Source organism: Nilaparvata lugens, chromosome 14 (genome assembly GCF_014356525.2).
Source record: "Nilaparvata lugens isolate BPH chromosome 14, ASM1435652v1, whole genome shotgun sequence".
Classification (NCBI taxonomy): Eukaryota; Metazoa; Arthropoda; class Insecta; order Hemiptera; family Delphacidae; genus Nilaparvata; species Nilaparvata lugens.
This window is the reverse complement of record NC_052517.1, coordinates 14,888,904-14,913,543: the sequence shown is the minus strand read 5'-3', so window position 1 is coordinate 14,913,543 and position 24,640 is coordinate 14,888,904. Positions and strand designations below refer to the sequence as shown.

General features: G+C 34.7%; 3 protein-coding genes across 6 annotated transcripts in view; 2 read left to right on the top strand and 1 right to left on the bottom strand.

The window, feature by feature from the left end:
- Positions 1–9,180, top strand: part of LOC111058490 (proline-rich protein HaeIII subfamily 1) — a 176,017-nt gene extending 166,837 nt beyond the window's left edge. For 3 of the 4 annotated variants that reach the window (XM_039440857.1, XM_039440856.1, XM_039440854.1), the window contains one exon: positions 5,633–9,180. In XM_039440857.1, the coding sequence (XP_039296791.1) occupies positions 5,633–5,676 (44 nt within the window). In that variant the 3' untranslated portion in view covers positions 5,677–9,180. The remainder of the gene's footprint in view (positions 1–5,632) is intronic. The other variant, XR_005572887.1, reaches the window with a different exon arrangement.
- LOC111060672 (gastrula zinc finger protein XlCGF17.1-like) overlaps positions 1–24,640 on the bottom strand; it is a 458,016-nt gene that overhangs the window by 256,303 nt on the left and 177,073 nt on the right. The gene's annotated exons all lie outside the window — the stretch shown is intronic.
- LOC111046862 (death-associated protein kinase related) overlaps positions 15,727–24,640 on the top strand; it is a 45,104-nt gene continuing 36,190 nt past the window's right edge. The window contains exon 1 of the mRNA XM_039440853.1: positions 15,727–16,297. Within this exon, the coding sequence (XP_039296787.1) occupies positions 16,152–16,297 (146 nt within the window). The 5' untranslated portion in view covers positions 15,727–16,151. The remainder of the gene's footprint in view (positions 16,298–24,640) is intronic.

Genomic DNA, 24,640 nt, shown 5'->3' with positions numbered 1-24,640 from the left:
GCTTGCCGATTCACTCCAGAATCGCAAGAGGACCTGGAGAAAGGCTAGGGAAAGCCTTTGCGAGAACTCCGAGATCGATCCGGACCCCAGGAAGACACCCAGTTCCCGAGGACTTGGACTTAGTGATCAGAAGAGAAGTCCGGTGTGCGGGCTCCCGCAGCTTGCCAATTCACTCCGGAATCGAGAGAGGACCTCAAGAAAGGCTGAGGGAAGCCTTTGCGAGAACTCTGAGATCGATCCGGGCCTCAAGAAGACACCCGGTGCCCGAGGACTTGGACTTCACTCCGGAATCACAAGAGGAACTCGAGAAAGGCTAGGGAAGGCCTTTTCGACGACCCCGAGTTCAATCCGTACCCCCGGTGGTGGATTCACGGAGGATCGGCAGCCTTGATTGTGGCTTGATTAGTTTGTGCTTTCCTCCCCTTCCCCCTCTCCCAAAGAGGCAAGATAACCTCTCTCCCTCACCCCTCCTTCATCCTCCCCGTTTATCTTTCAACCCAGCACTTCAAGAAGTGTGCTCGAGAAGTCAACATCGTTTTGTTCCATTTCTCCTGTTCCGTGGCGTTCGAGCTGAATGCAATTACCTCGTCTCGTTTCATGATATATGTACAATATCATATAGGCCTAAGCATAAAGACAGGATATCGTCAGCAGTAACTTCTACACACAAGATACAGTCCACTTCCTCGCCAGTTGCAAGGTTAGTGCAAATTAAAGACTTACTTTTGGGGCTGTCGACGTTTTCGTGAATTAAATCTCAACTGTGCCCCAATCCATAGGTTTGGGGACAGGATGAGATTACCACATGGTCCAACCAGGCCTAGGATATGTTCTATTTCCAAGAGATTTATTTTTCAATTTAAATTTCAATTCGTTAATAGTAGTGTTACTTGTTGATACATGCACTGATATCCATGTTAAATCCAGTTACAAAGTTCCTTTCCAAATCTCCTTGTTTATCTAATCAGTTACTTAGTTACAATGGCAAGCCCACAAGCCTTGCTTACTATTCATGTGAAGAAGAAAGAAACTTTGTTTAGCCGTGTTCAACAAGCTTATGACTTGTTGAAGGACATCAATGATCCTAAAATTCAATCTCAATTTTTGATAAGATGCATATCTATTGAAAATACTGTGAAAGAATATTCTGCACTCTTAGATGAAATCAATGAATTATCTATTCAAGTTGAACCTACTAGAGAACCTGAATATCAATCACTTACCATTATTGATAATTTATCCTGTGCAATAATAAATGCTTGTGATAAATTGAATCAAATTAAAAATGAGAAACCAAAGGAGGAAAGTGAACCCTCAACTTCAACCTCTCATTCTCCCTGTTTGAACATGATATTACCTCCAACTGAAATAAAACCGTTTCATGGCTCTGATATTTCAGACTGGCCTAGATTCAAAAATATCTTCTCATCATTGATTGTGGATGATAAATATTTTTCTCCTGTTCATTAATCTCATATTTTGCATAATTTGTTGAAAGGCGAAGCAGCCAGAGTAGTGAAATCTTTTCAGAAAAGTAGTGATTTTGATTTGTCATGGAAAACTCTATGCAAGCGTTATGAGAGTGATAGAGTGTTAGCAAACTACTACGTAAATAAGATTTTGAAAACTAGTTCAATCCCATTTAAACCTTTGTTCCAATTGCTTCAAGATTTTCTTGTTAAAGTGGTGACTCTGAAGTCATTGAAAGTTCCCGATTTGGCTGATTATATTTTGTACTCATTAGCTATTCGTCAATTAGACAAAATATCACGTGAATTGTTTGAGCTCGAGGTAGCTGATAAGAGCTTTCCTTCTTGTCAACAGTTGATTGATTTCATGAATAAGAGAGTTAGATCTTATCAATTATCTGCATCTGATGTGCCGTCTGTTAATGAACAAAAATCTATTGAAAAGCCGAAAAATAAGTCTTTTCAGAAAAAGGTTGTCTTATCTACTCAGGCTGATAACAGCGTTCGAAATAAAAGCAGCTCAGTTACTTGTGAATTGAATGATAGTGCTGAAACAAAATGCTCATTTTGCAACTCAACGAATCATTCGTTATTCAAATGTCCTGCTTACTTGAAAAGAGATCCAAAAGCTAGGAATGAATTTATTAAATCATTGAGGGTCTGTTTCAATTGTTTCTCCAATTTTCACGCTGTAAACCAATGCAAGTCTAAATCGTTGTGTTATTGTGGTCGTATGGATAATAAATTACTTCATTATCCTTGTAGTAGTGATAATAGCCGTTCGAATTCTCCTGTTCGTTATCAGAAGTCTACTGATAACATCTCAAAAGTTGCTTTGAAATCGAAATCCATTGATTCGATCACTCAAACTGATAGCACTATGAATGATGTTGAGAATTCAAATTCTTCTAAGCATTGTGGTATCACTGATAATGTTATTGATAAGTCATCAACTGTTAGTTTAATTCCTAAAACGAGTGTTGTTCTAGGTACTGCTCAAGCAGTTATTAAAAATTCATCTGGTTCGTTTATTGGTGTTTGTTTAATGATTGTTTCTGGTAGTACTGCTAATTTCATCACAAAAGATCTTGTTATGAAACTTGGTTTATCTGTTCATGATTGTCAACAAAATTTCTCTGGTTTAAATTCCTTGAGTGTAGGGAATTCTTCTGGTGTTGTGAAATGTTTGTTGAAACCTAAGGGCTCAAATCACCCTCGTTTAGAAGCTGAGGCTTATGTGATTGATAAAATAGTTGGTTCATTGCCCCCTATTTATCTCAGTTCAAAAGTGCAAAATGAGTTGAAAAAATTCAACCTTGCTGATCCTGTGTTCTATGAACAATGTTCTGTTGATCTTCTATTGGGATGTCAGTTATTCAACAAAATATTACGTCATCATAGTCAAGTCTCATCTAGTGAAGAGTGTTCATTTTGCATGATTCCTACCGTGTTTGGTGACATTATTTTGGGTGAATTTCCAAATCATTCCGGTCTTCTTAATCAGTCATTGACTGCAATAAATGACGTGTCCACCTCTGAGAACTCGTTGAATAATTTGGTTCATAAGTTTTGGGAAAGTGAAGAAATTCCTAATCATGAATTTCCTAGTCCCAATGATGAGTTTTGTGAGAAACATTTTGCTGAAACTCACACACGTGATACTGAAGGAAGATATGTTGTTCGTCTCCCTTTCAAAGTTGACACTAATCAACTCAAATTTCATGAATCTCATGATGTTGCTCTAAATCGTTTTCTGTTGTTGGAGCGTCGTATGCTGCGTGATGCTCGTTTCAAATCTGATTACATATCATTTATGGAAGAGTATCTTCTTTTGGATCATATGGAAGTTGCTAAAAAACCAGGTAAATATTTTATTCCTTATTTTTGTGTATTCAATCCGTCATCACCTACAACAAAGGTTCGTATTTGATGGGTCTGCTAAAAAGAGTCACATTTCATTGAATCAAGTTCTTCATTCAGGTCCAAAATTGTTAAATGACATATGTGATGTGTTAACTAGATTCAGACTTCACTCATTCGTATTCATGTGTGATGTTATGAAAATGTATCATGCTATCCTCGTTGATGAAGAAGATCGTTCTATCCTTCACATATTGTTTCATCAAGATCCTTCCGATGATATTGTCGTTTATGAGCTCAAAACAATCACATATGGTTTGAAACCGTCTGGTTTTCTTGCTCAACTTGCTCTCATTCAACTGGCAGAAGATGAAGGAGATAAATTTCTGTTGGCAGCAGCAGTGATTCGTGATGATATATATCATGACGATTTTCTCACAGGTGCTAATTCGTTGGAAGAAATCTGTGACATAGAATCACAACTTTGTAATTCCATTTTATCCTTATCTCCCCGTTTATCTTTCAACCCAGCACTTCAAGAAGCGTGCTCGAGAAGTCAACATCGTTTCGTTCCATTTCTCCTGTTCCGTGGCGTTCAAGCTGAACGCAATTACCTCGTCTCGTTTCGTGATATATGTACAATATCATATAGGCCTATGCATAAAGACAGGATATCATCAGCAGTAACTCCTACACACGAGATACAGTCCACTTCCTCGCCAGTTCCAAGGTTAGTGCAAATTAAAGACTTACTTTTGGGGCTGTCGACGTTTTCGTGAATTAAATCTTAACTGTACCCCAATCCATAGGTTTGGGGACAGGACGGGATTACCACCCGGAAAACACCCGGTTCCCGAGAATAGTGACCCAGTAAATACTCCCAAGACGCACAAGATTGTGGCAATCGGGAACGTTATTCCCATCACAGAGGCCTCCTTCACTGCGGACACCGCAGCGTTCCTACTCCTCTCACTCCACGCCCAACCCTGTTTGGCAGTGCGAAAGCACGGCCTCTCTTACCTAAAAGAGGGAAACATTTCTCCAAAGTACTCAAGGCTCTGTTTCAACCCCCGACTCGAACGAGGGTGGTTGGCAGACACCCCACCAAGACTCCTGCCCCCTGCTGCGGCCCACCCCAGACGCCAACTGAGTCTAGCCGGCCCAAAGCGACACTGGGAATTCAGGTAGAAGAAGGTGTGGACAAAAATCTACTCAGAAAGTAAAACTAAAACTTTATCATATGGTAGGTTTGTAGAACATTGAATTCTCTTTGAAATGGTGTATTATTTCACTATTCCAAGTCCTTTCTTTCATCGTTATAGCAGCTTCAATGTAGGGGGTGAAATTTTCATTGCTTCAACAATTGATCGTTCGACAATGACATTTGAAGGAGATGTCTGTGACACAATTTTTCACTTTGCAGCTTGATTTGGACTAGTTAGTAGGTTAACAAAGCGAAAGTGTGCACCTTTATCCCCTCTGTTGAAGGTGTGGAACCGCTGAGTCAACACTTGTTGCAGCAATGAAAAATTCACCCCCTACATTGAAGTTGCTATAACAATGAAAGGAAAACTTGGAGTAGTGAAACAATTACACCATTCCAAAGAGAATTTAATGTTATACAAACCTACCAAAACATTGGATAAAAACCTGTTATTTCACCAATTACACACAGTCATTCAAGAGCGAATATTTCGGTAACTGTTAGGAATATCACAGAATTCTACTGAACAAAAAGTGTAGAGAATTTATCAAGCTTCATTTTTTTAATAGTTAGTTATGTCGGTTGAACGCATTGTTCTCAAGATATGAGCAAGGAAGCAAAACGCTAAAAAAATTCAACTTTTAAACCACCCTCATCCCTTAGCACATGAGTTAGGAATGAGGACATTTGATATGTTCTCCTCATAACTAGTCTCAACAAATGGAGTCTCATTATCTTCAATGGTTCTAATAATGTTATGTGTATTAACATCCATCTCTTGAGATTTTGGAGTCGATAACAACTCAATTATTTCATTTGGGGATTTTGAGGGATTAGTATCAATGTTTGAAACTTGTGACCCCGTGTTGATATCTGAAACTGAATGATTATGGGTACCTTAAGCTCCCATAACTTTATTACCTTATACCCTGAACTAACCCTGTTAAAAACATCACAGTATATAGTTTCTGGTCTATGTTGTTTAACCTGAATTGTACATGTACAATATTATAAATAGATGAAATTTATTTAATATGGAATAATAGTAATGTAGCTTAATATAGTTCTTCCTTTTCTACTAATACTTTCCATTTTCCAGATCTTGCAAGTTACTTGAAGAGCAGCCGCAGAAATTTTAATTAACTTGGAGACAACAGACACTTTTGGAATCGAATCTCCAACACACAAATATGCAGTAATAGCAAATATGTTTGTTTTTCTATTTACTTTATCCTGTAGTAAGCTATAATTATTTTAAAAGAGTAGATTGAGATGATTTACAAGCTTTGCAATTGTTGTTAATTTGAAATATTCAATATTATTGATGATTAATTCATGAATACCTTAAATGCTGAATTCATATTGATTTCTATGCAAGAAAAAACTAAAAATATTTCACTTTGATTTCATGATTTAATGAAATACTGAAACTGCCGGTTTTAAATGATGACTATTTTTGCATTTGTAAAATCCATTTCTGAATATTAGTTAGCAATCTGGGGTGGGACTATTGACAGTCCCAGACAGCTGACCGAGTATCGATCAGCTGGTTGGGTTGTGGCAAGATTCAACTCGCGCATCATAATAAAATGGTTGGATATATTTTGTTCTAAAGATGGTTAATGAATCCAAACTGAAGTAAAGTAAAGTAAACTAATTAATCATGTAATTATTGTTTCAGCTTGCTAGTGCTCACTAGCATTTTTTATAACTCTGAATACACACACAAATCTCAAATTGAATAAAAGAATTTTAATTCATAATGTGATAACTTTATTGTTTTTAGAAAATTGACTTGGTTGTTGAAGAAGAATCCTTCAGCCATGAGGGCTATAGGTCTATAGTAGGTAGCCTACAAATATTACTCAAATTGACTAAATCAGTCCAAGTGTATACAAACTTATTCATTATAATAAAATATTATGTAGGCTATCTAATACTTTAAATTGAATATTTTATTACTCAATTATATTTCTTCATGATCTTCCAATAATTTGTCAACTTTGTGGGGCTATAGGAGGGTAGAAATAACATGGTTAGTTAGTAACATAGCCTGGAAACTCATTTTTATTGATATTTCAAAGATAAAAAGGTAGGTTAGGGGGTTAGTTTTTGTTTATGAATGGCAAAAATATGCTGGAATATTAATACTATACTTATTCAAAAAACTCTTAAAAAATATACTTTATTCTTTATTTACTGCAACTCCTTATCCTTTCAGAGACCTGCCAAAATTATGTGAATTATTCCCAATAATCATAATAATTTCATTTGTTAACAGCACAGCTATAGGCTACAAATGAATTTTGTGGAAGGGATTGGGCTCCAGCTTGGATTGGGATTCACGTTAAATATGTTCAGTAATGTTTCAAAGATAGAAGGATGGGTTAAGGGGTTGAAGTTTTTGCTTTGAAATTGCAATATACTGGGAGAGGTTAGGGTCCAGGTTGATTCATATCAATGTTTCAAAGGTGAAAAAGTACTTTACTCCTTCGTTCCTGTTAGGGGGTAGGGTGGATAGGGAATATGTTTCAACAATAGGTTAGAGGGTTAGGTTTTCTAAATGACAATATGCTGGTTTTGTTCAAAATGTCTTGATAGTTTTATGTATTGAACACAACGAATTTGCTGGAAACAGAAATCTCAAATAATGAATTTTGAGTTGACAGAAAGCCTACGTACCGGTACTTGAAGTATTGAGTTTTACCAGTTGTCCAACTTTATATTGACAGACTCATCTACTTTGGACTGTCTTATTTATTCTAAAAACAGTTGTGACTGAAAGCTGGTTTTTTTATTAGAATAACATACTGAATTGATTGAAACCCAAAATTTCGTGACAGGTATAGGGGCTCACAGTCTCAACTTACACCTAGCAATCTGTTTCAAAAAGGTTGATAAAATAGTTCTTTATTACACTGATAAGTAAGTTGATGAATCAACATGAGTCTCCTACTGGACATTACTTTGTAAAATAGATTGAAAGTAGTCACATTCATTTAAAATCATTAGATTCTACATAACTAGGTACCATACATCTGTCATACGGCAATAGTTCAATATAATTATTTATTTCAGTAGATAATAAAAGAGTGCTATATGTACCATGTTTTATGTAAATATTTATTTATTATAATTAATAATTTTGTTGCTACGACCTAAGATATAATGTTTTACAAAGGGGTTATGTTACTGTTCATATTGTAATGTAATTCCACACATTGTATTGATTCCACATTGCTATTATTGATTTGTGATTCCACAAAAATCTGTAATAATACAGTATCACAAATATTCAAAATAGCCAACTTCAAAAACGAGAATAGGAATTAAAAAATACAGAAAATATAGTTTTTTTAAGAATTATGATGTGTATTACAATTTGTATGATATAACATAGGTATAGAATTAAATATCAAAAATATGTTATTTTTCTTGTAAAATTGGTATTGAATCCTTTCTTCAAATTTGAAGAAATGAATGAATATTGTTCTTGACTGACAATGCCCAAGTTTAGCACTTACATACACAACTATAGAGTGATTCATGTTATAAAGTCAGCACCTGATTAACATTGGTGTTGCTATCCTTGTCTGTCATTGGACCAAGCGGACAGCTCTATCCTTCTAATGACTGTCAAATTGTTTCCAGGTTATGAAGAAATATAATGAACCAGCATTTCAATCTTAATTATGGAAATCAACAATTGAATCATGAGAAGATATATTTTCTTGGCTAATATTACATATTTTAGAAAGAATAAACCATTATTATTCGATTATAATTATTATAATCATAAGATATATCTGAATAGCTTGAATCACAGCTATCCACACTATAGGGCAGTGGGAACAGGAAAACGGCAACAATGCATTCTTATAGATCCCACTGGCTTCATAATATGAATCTCACTATAGGGACAGTTTTTCAAAACTGTAGATCTCTCCAGATGTCATTAAGATGGTTCAGTAATGCACTATTATCAATAATATTTCATGTTTGGAATTAGTTCATTTTTGTTTTCAGCAGATAAATGAAAATACATTTCGAAATATGGTAATTTGTTTTATTGTTTGTTATTGAGTTTTAATGCTATGTAGGAATTCCATATTTGATTGAAATGTTGTATTTAATTTGATGTGAGAAGTTAGAGTTGATTTTCCATTTGAGTTAATTCTCAAATGTGTAGTAGCATTCTTAAGTATATATATTAGAAAGGTTGTATACATTGAAGTAAGAAGTTTGAGTTGATTCTCAAATGTGTAGTAGCATTCTTAAGTATATATATTAGAAAGGTTGTATTCATTGAAGTAAGAAGTTTGAGTTGATTTTCCATTTGAGTTAATTCTCAAATGTGTAGTAGCATTCTTAAGTACCTATATATTGAAAAGGTTACCTTGGAAAAGTTGTATACATTGAAGTAAGAATTTTGAGTTGATTTCCCATTCGAGTCAATTCTCAAATGTGTAGTAGCATTCCTAAGTATATATATTAGAAAGATTACCTTAGAAAGGTTGTATACATTGAAGTAAGAAGTTTGAGTTGATTTTCAATTTGAGTTAATTCTCAAATGTGTAGTAGCATTCTTAAGTATATATATTTTTTGTGTGTTTGTGTGTCTTTAATTGATTAAATATATAATTGAAAAATTTGTGAACTTATTCTCCACACAATCATTATTCCTTGCCATTTACTATTATACACGAAAATTACTTTGGATCTATTACGGTGAAAATAGGGATATATATATATATATATATGACAGAAGTCACTTTAAAGTTTGTAATATGAATTAAAACAGGAGACACAAGACATAAATAGAATGAAAAAACTTACATTATAAAAGGAAATTTTCAGGAACTGTGCTCCCTTTCTCAACTGAGCAGAGAGATTGATACAGTTTTAAATCCAATGGTTATGGCCACAGAGTATGGATAGTCAATTGTAGCAGTGGAAACCACAGATTATGCGGTGCAGATGGATGGAGAGAAAAAGGGTACAAAGTAAGGGGATATTATGGGGGTATTTAGGGGGCAGTTACGAAATTTTTAATTTTAAACCTCCTCTTTTCTATCAATTCATAAGCTACACCTTTCCTTATTCATAACTCACTCAAATCTTAAATCTCCCGTTTGTAAAAGAAAAGAAACTAGAAAAGTGTTTCTTTCTCACTTTTCTAAATCAATCATTGACCTGACAAGCCACTTCCTGAAAAATACATATTTCATCAACAATAACCAATACTACAGACAAATTGAAGGTGCCCTCATGGGATCATCCCTCTCTCCAGCCATAGCCAATCTCTTATGACTCATTTTGAAGAAGAAGCTCTCAGTAGAACAAAACTGAAACCAATCCTTTGGAAGAGATTTATATGTAGAGGATGATACCTTTATCATTTTGCCTCAAAGAAGAACTTTCCGAATTCCTCAATCAGCTGAACCAGATACACCCCAAACTACAGTTCACTCTCGAAATAGAAGAAGAAGCTAAACTACCATTCCTAGACATTCTAATCACCAGAAACAAAAATGGCAATCTGGAACACTCTGTATTCAGAAAACCATCCCATACAAATAGATACCTCAATGCACTATCTCATCATCACCCTGAACATTCCTTCTCTGTAGTCAATAGTCTAATCTTTTAATCTATCCAGCTCACCGATGAAAAAAGCAAAGAAGAAGAGATCAAGACAATCAAATCCATACTCAAGTGTAATGGTTACAATAATAGAATAATTTAAAAATCTTTGAAAAAACAACTGACATCTTCAAAACCTGAAGAAAAACTCAAGGAAGAGAAAGCATTTGAAAAACCATCCCCCTTCCATACATCAAGGGTACCACCGACTGTATAGGGAGAATAATGCAAAAACATCAAATCAAACCTGTCTACAAACCTTTCCAAACTATTTTGAAATTCCTAAACAGGCCCATTCAGAGATTAAAGCTAGAAAATCAAGGTGTTTACAGCATCCCTTGCCTGAATTGTGACAGAATGTCTGTTGGTCAAACAAATAGAAGAATTTCAGCCAGGAGAGAGGAACACAAACTGAGCATAAAAAACAAACAATCAACCTCAGCTCTTTACAACCACGAAAGGAACTCACAGCACAAAATAAACTTCAATAATTCCAAAAAAATAGCCAATATTCAAGATTTTCGGGCTAGGATTGTACGAGAGGCTCTGGAAATAGAGAAACAAGGTAGCCTTAACAAAAGGGATGAAAGTACAAATATCTCTTCTATTTGGAAAATCATTCTGAACACAACAACACATCACAAAAGCCAGACACTTCTGCGGGAATTCCATTCACCCAGCAGCGTTAGGCCAGGCACGTGGAAAAAGGAGAGGGGTGGAGGTACTCCCTTCAACCACAAGGAAGAATTTCGAAGCACAGGCAGGAGTCAGTGTAGCATTGACTGTGCTCCGAAGATGTCATTTGGGATAATGGTGAAACATCAGCAAGTAAGTGAAACTGCTAATCGGATGTACCCGGTTGATAATTTACCATATTCATCCATCCGCGAATTTTTAAAAGTTATCATAATTATATATGTTATATGTGTATATGTGGATGGATGAATATGGTAGATTATCAACCGGGTACATCCGATTAACAGTTTCACCATTGTCCCAAATGACAACTTCGGAGCACAGTCAGTTCTCCCATCTTTCTCCTCTGCCTTCATAACGTGAACCTCACTATAGATTCACTTTCTTTCAAGATGGCGGTTTTGGGCGTCACGATTCTAGCCGAGTTTTTATTCTGTAAGTATTCTGTGCCTCAACAAGAGCTCTAGCACAGTATACATACACAAACCACTCTTGGTCCAGTCAGCACCATATCGCGCATGCGTTAGTAGCGGGTTTTTCCCGTTCTATTCAGTCAGTTCTTTGAATGTAACGTTCTTTGTGATGGATGGTTACCGAGCATTGTAACTGGAGCCAATCGGGGCTCAACCAACTGACCCAACTCCCATTTGACCCAACCTACCACTAGACCCAATTTTTTAAAATAGAGAAAAACCGCGAAACCATTTGACCCAATAGACATCTGACCCAATATACCATTTGTCCCAACTCTATGAATATCAAAAAACCAACTGACCCAATTGACATCTGACCCAACCTTCCACTTGACCCAACTACTGTGCTGCACTCTGGCAAAACGTCTGCAATGTTCCAGGCATGGTTACACTCTACCTACGGTCTACTCTTCAGGTAAAAGTCTAGAAGGCCTTGAAACCAAGCACAGCTGTTTTGACAGTTCTTGCTATCTTTGAGGTTAGATTTGTGTTATTTTGTGATTTTGAGGTTAGATCTGTATTATTAAATTTGGATGAGGTTATTAGATTTGGTAAAACCACCATAAAAGCATCTTATCAATCAGTAAATGATTGATGATTATTTAATTTGATATAGGTAACTTTTCACAACTAGATTTTACCTTACTCCAAGTATTGTAGTCTATTGTTGCTATCATAGTTTTTATTAAGTCAGAAAAAAGCTGTTGACAGGTATCCTACAGCCTACGATATAAGTTCTGTAAGACAATGGAATTGAGTTACCGTATTAGAAATAGAAATTGGAAATGAATATTTATGGACATTCCTTATAACCTAGGTTAAAACCTACAACATAAATAATAGTAGAGAATGACTTTGATGGAATCTGCCTTAAAAAATTTCCTCACAAGTTTCTTTCCTCAGTAAATTTGGATAAGTGTTTCTAGAATACATCGATTTAGAGTAGCCTACCTACATAGTTTTATGAATATTTCAGAAGCTATGTTTCTGGTTGTACTATTTATTTACTGAGAAATAAACAATTTGCACAACGAAATTTGTAAAAAAAATCAAATAATCTCCATGATATATAGTACCCTACAATTCTCGGTTACTGGTACTTATGAGACTGCATTTCTCAGTTGAGTTATTTATTGAACTGCACTTTAAAAACCTAGAAATTTCAATAAAATATATTAACATTTTATGAGTTAGTCTGTAGGCCTACCGTAATTTATTAGGTCTACCTATTAATTAATAGTTTCCTCAGGAATGTGATTGAACATTTCCTCAAACAGCACCCTACACTGATGTTTATTCTTCAATTGTAACTATAGGCTAAATAGTTTAAATGATTACAGTAGAGTTTACAAAAAACAAGAGTTGATGAAACAAAAATATAATACTAATATGCTCTAATCTAACAGTCATGGGATTTGTAAAAAATAGCTCAATGGCATTGATAGCACAATTGCATTGCTTGAATTTGATGGTGACCGCAATATCCAGATCACTATAGTCCACGTGTCCACTTGCACTGAGAATGAAATTTGGTCGGTTACCCTAGCGATTGAAATATAGACTAATGAATATACTTACGATTTCAGCTGTAAGATCATATTGTCAACTGAACAAGGTTCAGCTCATGAAACTCTTATTTTTCTCATTCTTGTTAGATACCCTACCAGACTAACATAGATCTGCACATCATTGCTGATAAATAAAACTTTACTTTGTAATGATTATTAATGAATTTACTATTGACCATTGTTGGCCATTTATTTGTTGTTATATTATAGAAGATACATAGCAAATGAAATCAAATTTCCATTATAAATGTGGTCTTAATAGTGGATCAAATTGTTTCCTACAATTTTAGGTCAAATTGATAATTTTTGAACCAATATTAACCGAGCTTGAGTCAATTTCCCATCTTTCCAGAGGGTCTTCTTTGCTTGGACAGACTATGCCTATTTCACTGAATTTGATCCAAGGTCAAATTCAGGATCATGGTGATTAATGGTGAATAAATGAAACGACATTGCCATTTTATTCATTATTATTTCATATTCTAGCTCTAGAATGGATAGATTCTATTTCAATGTTTACTAATTCACATAGCAGAGATTGAAACATAATAGATACTACTCTATTTCCACAAGAGTATATATTGTTGATTTTTATTAGTATTCTACCTACCATATTTTAATCTTTAAACAAGTCATCATCAAGTGTTTCTCGTGGACTGAAATTTCCAATATTTTAAACTACTGTAGCTTCAAATAATAATTAATGCATTTAATCTTCCATCAAGGCATTTTCTAATTCCATCATGGCAGTTCAATAATTCTGAAATACAGTTCAAGCAGTCAACTTTGAGAATAATTATGATTCCCGCTTTTGAAAACAATACTGAAAATGTAGTACCAAATGTCACCACATAAGTAGGTTAGTCTTGACCGTCCTGACATCTACCAGAAAATATCGGAATGTCAACTGTCATGGCTGTCGAAGGAGTACCACTCATCAAGAAGGCATTGATGTTTTGCGCACCATAAACTATGCCACGAGAGCGCAGCACAGTAGTTGGGTCTAGTGGTAGGTTGGGTTAGATGTCAATTGGGTCAGATGGTTTTGTGATGTTTATAATATTGGGGCAAATGGTATATTGGGTCAGATGTCTATTGGGTCAAGTGGTTTCGCGGCTTTTCTCGATTTAGAAGAATTGGGTCAAGTGGTAGGTTGGGTCAAATGGGAATTGGGTCAGTTGGTATGCACCCGAGCCAATCGTCATTCTATTTGATGATGATATTATTATCCAATGATGATTTATCATCAAATTCAATATAATAATCAACATATTATCATTTTATTTAATAAAAGAAAGAGTACTTTTGAAAAATATAATTAATGAAATATAACAGTTGTTAGTTAACTGATGTTGAAAAACACCATAACTAAGTCAGCATATTGTCATTTTAAAACAAAAACCGATCCCTCAACCACCCTTTTTACATTTAAAACATCAATAAACATACCTTTTTGTAAAAACCTCCAATCCCTCCTAGCATATTGCAATTTCGAAGCAAAATCCTAACCTATCTTTCCACCTTTGTAATATCAAAAAGCATAATTCTACCTGTACCCTAGCCCTTTCTAGCATATTGCAATTTCAAAGCAAAAACCTAACCTGACCTTATGGAACATTATTGAATATAATCCAAAAAAAAGCCTAACCACTAACCCGTAACCCCTTCACATTTAATAATTCAGATTTCAAAGCTAAATCTTTACCCCCTAACCTATCCTTTCACCTTTGAAACATAAAAAATAACTCCACCCGCACCCTAGCCCCTTCTAGCATATTGCAATTTCAAAGCAAAAACCTAACCTATCCTAATAACACATTATTAAATATCACCTAAATAAAACCCAACCCCCTAACCTACCCTTTCACATTTGAAACATCAAAAAACATTACTCTACCTAGACCCTAGCCCCTAGAATATTTCAATTACAAAGCAAAAACCTAACCTATCCTAATAAAACATTATTAAATATAACCTAAATAAAACCCAACCCCTAACTCTTCCACATTTGTTGAACGATAGACAAGGATAGCAACACCATTGCAAATCGTACACTACCATTATAATGTGGACCTCACTATAGATACTCAAAGAATACTTTTGAATAACTATGTGATAACTGTGACTGTTGCTGGCCGTTACTCTGTTTAAAGCAAAATCCTAACCCCCTAACCTATCCTTTTACCTTTGAAACATCAAAAAACATAACTCTAGCCCCTTCCAGCAAATTGCAATTTTAAAGCAGTAACCTAACCTATCCTAATAGAACATTATTAAATATAACCCAAATGAAACCTAACCCCTAACTCTTTCACATTTGTTGAACGATAGACAAGGATAGCAGCACCATTGCAAATCTTACACTTCCATTATAACGTGGACCTCACTGTTGTGACGTCAAGATGGGTGGATTTGGCAGTAGATGTTGGCTTCATCGACTTTCTATATGAATATACAATGAGCCGTGTCTATTCTATAACTGGTCTAAGGCTAGTACCCTGTCACCAAAATCTGCCATCTTGTTAGGAAGCGCCGCATTGTAATAGTATTGATAGTAGGTGCGGATCACCTTAATGATCCGTATCAATTGATCTTGTTTACTTCCACGAGCCAATCAGAAGACCAAGATTGGAACTTCCCAGGTCACGTGACGTGGCTAGAATTTGCGCCATGTAAAAAGCATCTTTGGTTAGATAGGCGTTCCATTGACAGTTTCCATTCTGTACCTATTCTGTTGCTCTAGTACCAAATTCTACAGCTAGATGTCGCGAGATGTCTTCTTTTCTACTTTCAAAACTTGCAAACAACCGTTTCTTCTCTATTTTCGTTCCCCTTCATTCCTTCGTCATTTCTCCCACTTCCATTCTCCCAAGTCCCAACGTATCTAACAGAATTTACAGTTCTCAATTCACAGCCCTATTGTCAACAGGTTGTGTCAAGAAATATTTCACACAAGGAATGTATATTTCAACGAAGTTAATTGCTGTCATTTTTAATTCAGTGCTACAGTGTTTTACTACGTTTTAGATCATTTTTCTTGTGTTTTCCGTAGTATTTGTTTTATACTATTTACAAAACAACGTTTCATGTTGTTGCCTTTAAAAAAGTGTTACAATATGTAGTCGTAAAGGTTTTGAGAGGTTATAAGTTTTTGTAATACCATATTTACTTTTTTTAAAGACATATCTTATCAATTTCTGTTTTATTTCTTACAATTCGAACAATATTCACGACTAAAATGGGATCTGAGTCAGTGTTTGATGGAATAATACTACATACTACACAAAAAGGTCTGCTGGAAATCAAAAATGAACTGTTGGAAACGATTGTGAAGCATGAACCTATCACCTCAACATACGATGTTGAACATACTCCTTTTGCCAGGTAGGTAGCCTAACTTTGGCTTTATTTCATAGCTTATGATCCAAGTCAACACATAGTTTAACTACCGTACTCCAAGTAATCATCTTTCAACTCTACACAAAACTGTCATCCAAGATTACTGTCTAATCTCTAGTTTGGTGAAAGTTTCCATGCAATTATTGTCTACATCGTTCATCTTAGTTTAATGATAATATCCAAGTGGTTTTCAGATTGTGGACTGTAAACAATACAAATAGGCTATATTGAAAGACTTTCTCTCAGTATCAAATTTATAGGCCTAATCAATATTAGTTTTCAAAACTTTCCTAATTGAGGTTTAGGCTTAGAGGTTTCTGAGGAAGGTTTGGAAAACATAATCTCTGTTATAAAAAACAACAATTATTATTTTTGGCCAAATTGTAAATTGTACTTTTTTGAACCCAAAGCCATAACTGAAGATTCTGCATTAGGCCTATTTTGTCTGTCATGATAAATCTTATTAGAGAGGTTATGCTTAATGTTTAACAAGAATAAGCCTAGTAAAGTTTTCATGACAATATTAAGGTTTCCAATAATAGGCCAAATTACAATTCTTTAAAAAAAATTTATTATGCTCTAGGCCTAAGCATAACCAAAACTTTTAATAGGCCTAAATATTTTAATTTAACAAATCCATTATCAATACCGTTTTTTTTTATTCATTCAATATTAACGACGTTTTCACTACAATCCGAGACTTTCAAGTTTTTATTGGCTGAAGTTAATCGAGTCGTCCAATTCCAAAAGTGGTCATGCCCAAAAACTCACATTTTTCAGGAACAAAAAAAATTTAGCCCATTCCCTAAGAAAGGTAGCCTAACTAAGTTGGTTCAAACAAGTTGCTAAAAAATGTAAAAAATATTTTGTTTTTCCACACTATTATAGAAAATCAAGTGACACAAGTTTTTTGAAAAAAATAGAAAAATAATTTAGATTTGATGGATTTTGGAACACTGTAATTTGGACATAACGAGTTTAGTAATTGTTCACTAGCCTATTTAGGAATCATTGAATGCGTATGATGCATGTCCATGTAGGCCTACATGTCAGATCACGTATGAGTCGAAAACAGCATTTGAAAAGTGCCATTGAAACACGTTGTGACTTGCATGTAGCTGCTTACACTGAACGCAACCACATTTAAATAAAGGCAGCCAATCAATCTATCCTTGTCTATCATCCCACAAAACAGATGACGCTTTCCTTTCCTAGCTCCGCAACATTGCCAAATTGTTTATCAACAATGTAGAAGTATAATTAATTAACAAAATATTCATTCTCAATTATAAAATTATTTATCATTTATAATAATTGAAAAAGTATTCTCTTGACGAACAAATAATAAATGTAAAATAAAATAAATTATAGTATCATTTAAAATTGATGAAATAATAAAACAAGAATATAAATTGTAACGTAACTACTAGTTTCGTTATTATTTTAAGTTTTATTTTTAACATTCATTTTTATAACCTGACGATGGTGTGATCACCGAAACTAGTAGTTAGGCCTACGTTACAATTTGTATTCTTGTTTTATTATTTTATCAATTTTAAAGGATACTATAATTCTATTCTATATATATATATATATATATATATATATATATATATATATATATAAAAGAAAGTAGCCCTGAATTCATACATTTTAAATAATAATTGATTATTTTAAACAAGAATGAACAGTTAATTTTACATCAGATCCTATCCATCCATATTAGCATCCTCTATAGAAGGCAGTGACAAGGCAGAGAATCGGCAATACTGCTCCCCTATCTTTCTGCACTGTCATTATAACGCGGACCTCATTCACATAGAAAGATACATCACTGCTTTAGAAGATGATGATGAATAGGAAGGAGAAACAAAAAAATCTGGTGTGGCGCACTCACACAACTTTCCTTACCGTTATGAAAATTGATCACCTGACGCTAGTGCTCCCGCGCATCTCAAGTCTACTATTCAAAGATTTGAGCCAGCTGGTGACACGGCAATAACGCTGGAGACACACATGAGGCCTGCTGTCTCTTCATAGTGAATGATTTAATAGAATCAACAATAATTTGCAATTGAATAATCACATTTTCTCGAATTTAAAGCTTATTTTCAAATTTAGGTGAAAATGTTACTGAACATTGATTGTAGAGATTTTCATGCTCAATCTACTCCACTTGATTTTTTTGCTTCAATTGTATCTGAAGCTTGATAATTGGGAATCTATCTGCATTGATGGGGCGGAGCTCCTGAAATTTTTACAGATATGGTACTTGTGGCAGTTGATAGAGCTTATCGATGACTATTTTAGGTATGAATTTGATCAAAATCGTTGGAGCCGTTTCCAAGAAAATCACGATAAACCCTGTTTTTGACAACATTTTCGTCATTTCAGCCGCCATCTTAAATTGCATTTGATCGAAATTGTTCGTGTCGGATCCTTATAGTGAAAGGACCTTAAGTTTCAAATTTCAAGTAATTCCGTTGATTGGGAGATGAGATATCGTGTACACAGACGCACATACACTCATACACACACACACACACACACACACACACACACACACACACACACACACACACACACACACAACACACACACACACACACACACACACACACACACACACAGACCAATACCCAAAAACCACTTTTTTGGACTAAGGGAACCTTAAAACGTATAGAAATTTAGAAATTGGGGTACCTTAATTTTTTTCTGAAAGCAATACTTCCTTTCCAATTACTTTCCTTACCTATGGTAATGGGGCAAGGAAAGTAAAAACAATAGTTAGGCTACTTGTGGAGCAAAAGAAGAAGAAGAAGATAGGGATAGTGCTACCTTCACAACATGAATTTCACTGTTTTACGTTTCAAAGTTGGTGAAAATATTAGGAAGGCATTATTGTCACTTTTCGTTTTCGACCGACTTGTATAGTAGATAGCTGTGATTCAAGTTTCCCCGGTATATTATACTTGGTTCAAATAAACTTCCGACTTGGGATGGGCATGCGCATGCGCAGCAGAGAAGGCACACAGTGGCAGGGATACAACGGCTGCTATGTTGCCCTTGTGTATCGGCCAGTGTTCTCTAATTATTACTTTCCTTGCCCTATTACCATAGGCCTAGGTAAGGAAAGTATTGCTTTCCGAAAAAATTAAGGTACCCCAATTACTAAATTTCTATACGTTTCAAGGCCCCCTGAATCCAAAAAAGTGGTTTTTGGGTATTGGTTTGTTATGTGTGTGTGTGTGTGTGTATGAGTGTATGTGCGTCTGTGTACGCGATATATCATCTCCCAATTAACGGAATGACTTGAAATTTGGAACGTAAGCTCCTTACAATATAAGGATCCGAAACGAATAATTTCGATCAAATGGGATTCAAGATGGCGGCTAAAATGGCAAAAATGTTAAAAAAACAGGGTTTTTCGCGATTTCCTCGAAAACGGCTCCAACAATTTTGATTAAAGTTATACTTAAAATTGTCATCGATAAGCTCTATCAACTGCCACAAGTCCCATATCTGTAAAAATTTCAGGAGCTCCGCCCCATCTATGCAAAGTTTGATTTTAGATTCTCAATTATCAGGCTTCAGATACAATTTAAACAAAAAATTTCGAGTGGAAAAGATTGAGCATGAGAATCTCTACAATTAACGTTCAGTAACATTTTCACCTAAAATTGAAAATAAGCTCGAAATTCGAGAAAATGTTACTATCCAATTGCAAACTGTTGATTCCATTAAATGATTCACTATGAAGAGATAGCAGACCTCGTGTGTCTCCAGCGCTATTGCCCTGTCACCAGCTGGCTCAAATCTTTGAATAGTAGACTTGAGATGCGCGTGAACACTAGCGTCACGTGATCAATTTTCATAACGGCAAGGAAAGTTGTGTGAGTGCGCCACACCAGATTTTTTCCATTGAGTATTCAAGCGCTGATGTTAAACTTAGCAAGTTTCCTCTCTGCAATCACAGATTCGACTGACTCTATTTGACAAATTGGCAACTGCGCTTCCACGTATGATTCAATCCATCACTGTAATTGGCTGATCTCCCTCCATTTCTCTGCGCCGCGAATTCCTCCAAGTCTGAAGAAGATTTACACAAAGTATAAATATATTATTTAACATTGACATATGACATTCTTGTCATAATATTATCAATAACTCGCGCTTCGCGCTGGACAGGGGGCTTCGCCACCCCAGTAGGGTCGGTTAGCAGCCTCCGCGCTTCGTGATAAATAATAAATATTGAGGGAATATTTATTGTTGAAAAATAATAATGTAAAAGATGGAATACTCTTATTCAATATTCTGTTGAGAGATTTGCACCTCTACAGTGAGATATAGTCTATGTTTTGAAGTTAGTAAAATTTATAGTTTTTATTTGAAATTTATTTTTAAAACCTGAAGATGATGTGAAACATTGATTCTAGCTGTTTTGACTCGTGTTTTTAACTTGTTTTTCTATTTTGAAAACTTTTCAACAAATCATGTTTTTGGACCCAGGGGTTCTTGAAACGTATAGAAAACATGAAATTTTGGTACCTTAATTTTTTTGGAAAGCAATACTTTCCTTACCTATGGTGATAGGGCAAGGAAAGTAAAAAGGGTAGGCTACTCTAATGTTATTTTAATAATGAAAATAAGTAGCCCTAAATACATATATTCTAAGAGAATTGATAGGATATTACTAGCTTTTGTGTATCGGAACAGGTATTTTAGCCTAAAGCCCTAAACCTTCAGTGTGAGAAGAAAATGAAGAAAAAGAATGAGAAGAAATAGAAAAAGAAGATGGTGAAAAGCTCAGAGAAGAAGAGAAATAAGAACACAAGAAGAAGAATGAGAAGAAATAGAAAAAATAGTAAGAAGAAGAAGAATGAGAAGAAATAGAGAAAGTAGTAAGTAGAAGAAGAAGGTGAAAAGCTCAGAAAATAAGATAAATAAGAACACAAGAAGAAGAAGAATGAGAAGAAATAGAAAAAGTAGTAAGCAGAAGAAGAAGGCGAAAAGCTAAGAGAAGAAGAGAAATAAGAAGAAGAATGAGAAGAAATAGAAAAAGTAGTAAGCAGAAGAGGAAGGCGAAAAGCTCAGAGAGAAATAAGAGAAGAAGAATTAGAAGAAGAAGAAGAGTAGCTGAAGTCAACAAATAAGCTGGATTAGCTGAAGACGGACAATCCAAGTTCTACGGCTATTTATATGGAAGGCTCAAAGTACAGATATGTAGTTAGTAGCCTACCTACACTATTTTTAGCAAACATTCCAAATCTTCCAATTTCGCTTTCCTATTTTCTTCCTATCTCTCTGTTCTGTTCCTTTTGAATCTCCTTGCACTTTAAATTCTTTGGCACAAATTAAATGTCATGGGTTTCGCATTCCAGACCCAAAAAAGAACAACAAAAAAACTGCGAAAAAATAATTCTACTTGAAGGGATTCTGAACCAGGCATCTAAATCTTGTTTATTCTATGCTTAGTGTGATTTAACATTAGCGAGAGTTACATTATAAAAGTTAGTGGTAATGATTGGACAGCATCGCTTGATATCATTGACGGCATCATTAATATTTAATGATTGGTCAGCGTCTCCCCTCCCCCCCCCAAGCTGTGATTTAAGCAGTGAGGATAGAATGTACATATAGGCCTACATTCTGTCATGAACCACAAGGTTTGACATACCCCCAAACATCAGTTCCTTCTTTAAGAAGAGAAATAATTTTTTTCCAACCTTAAAAACTAAAAGCTGATCAGACAGTATTGGCTAACAAAGTGAAAACGCTGGGCTAGTGGAAAAAGCTTTCCACTTCTCTTCTGAATAATTTCACACACCTTTTCATCGCCTACCTCCAGAGACAGACTGAGCTGACTCGTGGATGGACATCCCCTGGTTTTCCAGGAGGAGGAGGAACTGATGTTTGGGGGTATGTCAAACCTTGTGGTTCATGACAATTTTGTACTCTCTGAATTTAAGTCATCTTGGTATATCTGATCAATATTAATTGTAGATTATTGTTAATAATGATCAATTCCACCTTGAATGTATTATTTATTTATTCAAATCATTATTAAAATATAATATGATTGGAAGAAGACAACAGACATAGCCCAAAACTGTCTTTCTCCCAGATTTTGATGAAAATTATCCAAAGTTTCGGAAAAAATGAGGTTATTATATTCGTACTCACCAAGAAAAACTCCATGTTTTAATAATTATTCATTCCCATCATTGAAATTAATTAATACTATTACATACTTTGGTAGTCCATCATATTTCTTAATGACGTACAAAATATTCGGCAACGGTTCGGAATTGTAGAAGGACGGAGCTATTTGCTTTGTCTAATAGAGCTACCGGTAGCTCGTGGAGTAGTTTTTGGTAGCTCACTGAAACGCTCGTGCAAAAGAATGTAGTCCAGTTTGAATATATACTTTGTTATAGTTCAGACACTGTGTTACTTGTAAATATTTGAGGTACTCAATACCTCAATACTCCAAGAAAAGTAAGTGTTTTTTCAAATATTTACAAGTAACACAGTGTCTGAACTATAACAAAGTTATTATATAGTGTGTTTCATCATGGAAAACAACATCAATTTGAATATATATGAAGAAAATTAATGACGAGAAAAATCCTCCACAGCACCGCAGCAATAACCAAGAAGAATATGTTACAATTCTTTCAGACTTGAGACAACAGTTTGATCAACGATTTCAAGATTTTAAAAGAATATCAAATATGGTAAAATTCATCAATTCTCTTTTGTAGAGAACTATGCAGAAGATTTTGCAGCTTATGTTGTAAAACATTTTGGTGGATATCAGACTTCAGTTGAAATGGAATTTGTGGATTTTCAAAATGATCTGTCTCTCAGATCACTTTCCACAACTATTTGGCCTCAAGTCCCAAAAGAAAAATATCCAAATATTATTCAAGTTGCATTGAGGTGAAAGTTATGTTCAGCTCTACCTACTTTTGTGAAGCATCTTTTTCAAGTATGAAATTCATAAAAATTGATATAGGAACAGACTGACTGATGGACAACTGCATCAGAATGGCGGCTACAACGTACACTCCAAACATCAAGAAAATACTTGATGACCAAAAAGAGTTCCACTGCTCTCATTGAAAAATACATTTCAACTTTTGTTATACTTTTTGTTATTAGATAAGTAGATTTCAACACTAGAAATGTATCTTTATAGGAAATAAAATATACTTTCTTTATTCTGATATTCGTTGGTAGCTCACTAGAAGATTTATAAATGCTATTCTAGCTCACAGGCTCATATGTTTGGCGACCACTGCGATAGAAAATTAAATTTACTAGATAAAGTTACCATGTAAATCTTTGTAAAACCAACGGTTCCTGAGTTGTTCAAGAAACAAAATTTTAAATGGCCGCCATTTTGTCTTATGAATTTGAAAAATTATCTTAATTTTTTGTAGCTTGCTACTGAAGACTTGCGGACATTTTAAATGTGATATTTAGATATGTTTTTTACCCAGGGACAATACCCTAGAATATTTGTAGGGAGCTCGTAAACACTCTGTATATCTATTATATTAAAAAAATTAGTCTTCATGGTTAAATTATAAATTTTCATAGTTGATATTGAGCATTCGGGTAGTTCATAATACAAACAATATATGTACAAACAATCTACAAACAATACATACACACAAAAATACAAACAATACATGTGTATACATGTGTAAATAATGTGTATATCTACAAACAATTTGGCTACGTTGCTAAAGGATAGAGTTATCTGCTTCGTCCAATTACAGACAAGGATAGCAAATCATTCATTCATTCATTCATTTATTGTATAAAACACTATAATCATATTATATTATTATGACATTGGAGGAAAAACTAGGCTGAGCCTGTACTATTTCTCTCCAAAAATTTTAATAAAATGTTGATGTTGTCCAAAAGTTAAGGTTATGTAATCACACACTGCTTCGTCACTTGATTTTCGGTTCAGATTAACATTAAATCAATGTTAATAAGGTGCTCACTATATAACCTGAATCGAATCACAGTATATTGTGATTGTGACAGCTATATTGTCAGTTAATATTAAACTCAGTTCAAATGTAAAAATAAATAAATACATATTCATCTACAAGCCAGCATAAATATTGTAATCTACCTAAATGAATAAATCTAATCTGATCAGTCATAAGATCTTTTCAATTTGAATTTTCACTGCTCTGACGTTGTTAGAGATTGTAGGAAGGAAATTAATTTCCTTTGTTATGGAAATATTGTGAAAACTGTTTCTAAATTTCAGTGGTTAGGACAGTGGTGAGCCAGGAAAGAGAG